The 4708-nt window shown below is 46.7% G+C and overlaps 1 protein-coding gene across 1 annotated transcript; it reads left to right on the top strand.

Moving 5' to 3' along the window:
* Positions 1 to 870: 870 nt before the first annotated feature.
* On the top strand, positions 871 to 4094 carry DUSP1 (dual specificity phosphatase 1). The gene is made up of 4 exons (XM_005298053.5): positions 871 to 1701; positions 1868 to 2016; positions 2240 to 2459; positions 3030 to 4094. The coding sequence occupies exons 1-4, from the start codon at positions 1332 to 1334 to the stop codon at positions 3398 to 3400; spliced, it is 1110 nt and encodes a 369-aa protein (XP_005298110.1). The 5' UTR covers positions 871 to 1331; the 3' UTR covers positions 3401 to 4094.
* Positions 4095 to 4708: the final 614 nt, after the last annotated feature.

Genomic DNA, 4708 nt, shown 5'->3' with positions numbered 1-4708 from the left:
AAAAGATGTCTATTCCTATTCTGTCCACACTGTGACGCTTTTCTCAATACCCCTTTCACATACCAGACCTATGAGGTAATATGAAACAGTAAATGTCAGTAGGGGTGTGTGGGTAAGTGTAAAGAGAAATACTATGAAGAGTCTGTGCCTGCAGTCACATTCCGAATCTATAAAGGAACATGCACATGAACTAATATTGTTCTGAAGACAGGAGGAACCACTGCCACTTGTGCTTTAAAAGAACCTCACTTAGCTTCTCGGCAGTGTGGGGTCTATGACACTGAGTGGCAGAGTTCTAATTCCACCCAGCAGAGGGCAGTTAGAGAGCTATACAGCCTAGCCATGTCATTGCACTAGGCATGGGGTGAGTGTGTGCGTATTCTTACATGCCAAACCGATAAGAGAACATGGAGCAGTACATACTATGAAGGGAGACTGTATATAGGGTGACCAGATGTCCCGATTTTATAGGGACAGTCCTGATATTTGGGGCCTTTTCTTATATAGGCTCCTATTACCCCCCACCCCGTCCCGATTTTTCACACTTGCTGTCTGGTCACCCTAACTGTATACGTTCTTCCGCTGTACATTATGTGCCTTTTCATCAATGCCGGGAGGCCCGGTTGTTTCTGCCCGCAGCGCTGGGGAGCGTAGGGTTGCATCAGTTGATTTCCTGCCTGATCAGGATGGAAGTTTTGTATGTGTCTGTGTGTTTTGCATTCAAGCGACTGTAAAAGTGCCGATGACGTGAGTACTCTTGGGCAGGGAGTGTCTGCTCTACACGCCTGCAAGTGACGTCTTGCCTGAAGCAGTCATGTGATCCAGTCTCATTCACAAAAAAAGGGGTGGGGGCAGGCAGCGAGCTGACTATATAAGGCCAGGCGCAGGGCTGCAGCGAGCAAGGAAACTGCTAATACCCAGAAGGAGGCACAAAGAGCTGCTAGTGAAGTGAAGCTCCAGCAGCAAACAGCAACCGCAAATCAAGCCGGGGTCACTGCGCCCTCCGACCCAGACTCTGCCTTTGCGACACAGCGGGGGTGGCTGGAGTTAAAAACAGAATTTGACAAGAAGCGCTGGCTGCTTTTTTTTTAAGCACCTCCAATAGTAGACACCAAGTCACCCTTGAGAAGGAACAAAGGAGCCGGGAGAGGAAACAGCCCCCAGGCACAGACAAAGGGGACTCGCCTTCCCCCATCCGAACGAGCACTTTGACCTTGAAAGAGACCAACCACCTACCCCCCTCTCTCCCCGCCGGAGTCCTGCATTTGGGGGACCGACCAGCCGCTCCGAGCTCTCCTCCCTCCCGCTCCTCTCACCCCGCGCACCGAGCTATGGTCAACATGCAAGTGTGCGCCCTGGATTGCGAGACGCTGCGGGGGCTCCTGCAGGACCGAGCTGCCCAGTGCCTGGTGCTGGACTGCCGCTCCTTCTTCTCCTTCAACTCCGCGCACATCCTGGGCTCCGCCAACGTTCGCTTCAGCACCATCGTGAAGCGGCGGGCCAAGGGGGCCATGGGGCTGGAGCACATCATCCCCAACGAGGAGCTGCGGGGCCGCCTGCTCGGCGGGGGATACCACGCCGTGGTGCTGCTAGACGAGCGCAGCTCGGACCTGGAGCTGCCCAAGCGGGACAGCACCATCATGCTGGCCGTGAACACCCTCTGCAGGGAGGCCAGGGACACCCGCATCTGCTTCCTCAAGGGTGAGTCCTGGGAGGGCTCAGGGCATGGGTGGCATCAGTGGTGATCCTGGGGAGAGGGAGATTCTGGCTGGCACAATCTGGCCTGGGTGTTTTCAGGCGCAGAGAATTTATGTCTCACCAATGCTAACAAGACCTTTCCCTCTTTTTTTCCCCCTTGCCATTCCAGGAGGGTATGAAGCCTTCTCTTCTGCCTGCGCTGAGCTGTGTACCAAGCCAACTGCTCCCACTGGCCTGAGCCTGCCTCTGAGTGCCAACAGCATGCCTAGCAGTGCGGATTCTGGCTGCAGCTCCTGTGGCACCCCGCTCTATGACCAGGTCAGTATGAAAGGGGCAAAGAAATAAGGGATCATTTGAATTGAGGATAGCCCTGGAGGCTGAGTATCTCCAGAGGTGATGTCCAGATACAGATACATTTAATACTAAAACCATGTAAAGAGAGCAAACATCTGCTTGCCTGCATGTAACAAAAAAGAGGGGGGCTATTTTAAATCACAGAGTACAATTAACTGATCCTCTTCCTTTGTCTCTTCTCTTTTAGGGTGGGCCGGTGGAAATCCTACCATTTCTCTACTTGGGCAGTGCCTATCATGCCTCCAGAAAGGACATGCTGGATGCTTTGGGGATCACAGCCTTAATTAACGTCTCGGCAAACTGCCCCAACCATTTTGAGGGGCATTACCAGTACAAAAGCATCCCAGTGGAGGACAACCACAAGGCTGACATCAGCTCCTGGTTTAACGAAGCCATCGACTTCATAGGTAAATGAGTGATCTCTGCAGCCTGTGCTTCCAAAGAATCAGATTGCATTATCCTTGAGGTGGAAATCTCAGTGGAAAACTCTAGCCCAGTTTAATTTTAAAATACCTGGGAAACTGTTTCCTCAACGATTAAAGTAACATGAAATAAATCTGTAGCTATTTTATTAGGGCCTGTGCTCCCTACGAGGCTGTATTGGCTAAATGCTGAGAGGAGCCTTAACTTTATAAAGCTGTCTGAAATATTGAATCCCATAGCAGAAAGTAGTTAGTAACCTAGTTTGGTGTTCCACCAATACGTTTTTATTTTTTAAATAGAGATGGCTGTTTCAAACAAGTATCGGTGGCTGAAGGAAACTCTTTGTATCATTGGAATTAGAGTTTAGTATAGAAATCCCTAGGTTGCTTTTCCCGCAGGACAAGAGTCTCCTTTGTCTGTGAAGTGCCATGCACAGCTAGAGTGTTATGGAAAGAACAAATTTAAAAAAAAATGTGAAATAGCAGCTCGTGTTTCTGTAGCTTTGCAGCAACCTGACCCATGTATTAACCATGTCATTTAATTGATTATTTCAGATTCTGTTAAAAATGATGGCGGAAGGGTATTTGTGCACTGCCAGGCTGGCATCTCCCGCTCAGCAACTATCTGCCTTGCTTATCTCATGAGGACCAACCGAGTCAAACTAGACGAGGCCTTTGAGTTTGTGAAGCAGAGGAGAAGCATCATCTCCCCAAATTTCAGCTTCATGGGGCAGCTACTTCAGTTTGAGTCTCAAGTCCTAGCCCCTAACTGCTCAGCAGAGGCTGGAAGCCCTGCCATGTCTGTATTGGACAGAGGAACATCAACCACCACTGTCTTTAACTTCCCAGTCTCTATCCCTGTACACCCTTCATCCAGTGCTTTAAGCTATCTACAGAGTCCCATCACCACTTCTCCAAGCTGTTGAAGGGTAGATGAACATTTATTCAGAAAACAAAAACTTGACTCTTGTCTAAAAAGTGCAATAACCCTAGGGACAGTGTCTTCAGTCATTTTAGTTCACATGGGGTTTTATCCATCCCAGAACAACACATTGTCGCAAGCACAGAGGGTCTGATTTGACTCCAGAGAGCTAGTTCTTTCTTGAGTTGGTTGGCATATTTTTGACCAATATCTGGATGCCTACAAAGGAGACAAAGAACACAGAACATTGCTTTCTTCTCCTGAGTTATTTCTCCTTTTGTCTGTCAGTTCTAAAAGACTAGTCCTTGTTAAATAGCATACCCACCGGTATTACCATTTCTGGACATTCTAAGCAACAGTGATGCTGTCCCCTTTTATATGAAAGTCCTGGTATTTATTTATTTTTGTGTAGATGCATTATTCTTGCCTTCACAAGCCTGAAGTTTAATTTCTAGAGAAACCAAATACCTCAGTATTTTTTGGGTACTGTAATCCTGTAAATACATCTTAAACTGTTTCCTAAGCACTGACGTAAAAGCACCAGATGAGTGCTTTTTTTAGTTGCCCAAGGTTGTATGTTTGCTGATTTTATTTATGATGTGAAATAATATATTTCTTCTTAGGAAAGAAGACATGGTTTTGTTACATGATTATGACTTTTTATACAAACAGAATAAATTATGACATTTCTATTGAAATCTGGATGTATAAAGTCTTATGTTTTCAGGATGTATAGTTAAACCTCCCCTAGGCTGTCTCCCAGCATACAGCACAGGAGAAAAGTCTTTGAGTACAAGTCCTTCTGCTTAACTTTGTGACAGCAAGCAAATCACTCAATCCCCTGCTGTCTCAGTCAACCCTGCTGGAAAAATGGGTTTGTGAAAGGGCAGGGACCTCACTGAAAACTAGATTCTGCTCCTGAGCTAAGCTCGACATGAGTATGTAAATGATCAATAAACCTGTGGTTCAAATTGTGGTATAATAGCAACACTCTGCCCCCTGCTTTAATAAATCATATTATAAACACTCCAGGCCACCTTTTCAGCAATGTGAAGTGGTGTTAGCTGCATTGATATCAACAGAGCTATGCCAATTTACACCAGCTGAGAAACTGGTAGATGACTAGCAGTCACCCTACTGCAAAACAAAATAGATCCCTTTTTTGAGGACCTTCCTTATTACTTATTTACTCTTAACGCATTGAAGGTTAAGTCTAAAATCTGGCCCACCACTGACAATTGGCCCATATTTGTAAAGCTCCCCTTAAAGAGTGTAGTTACATTCTTTGTTGCCCTGAATGTTTCTCTTTCCA

The sequence above is a fragment of the Chrysemys picta genome, chromosome 8 (genome assembly GCF_011386835.1).
Source record: "Chrysemys picta bellii isolate R12L10 chromosome 8, ASM1138683v2, whole genome shotgun sequence".
Classification (NCBI taxonomy): Eukaryota; Metazoa; Chordata; order Testudines; family Emydidae; genus Chrysemys; species Chrysemys picta.
Note: the sequence above shows the minus strand (reverse complement) of the source record. Positions and strands in the feature narration are given on the sequence as shown.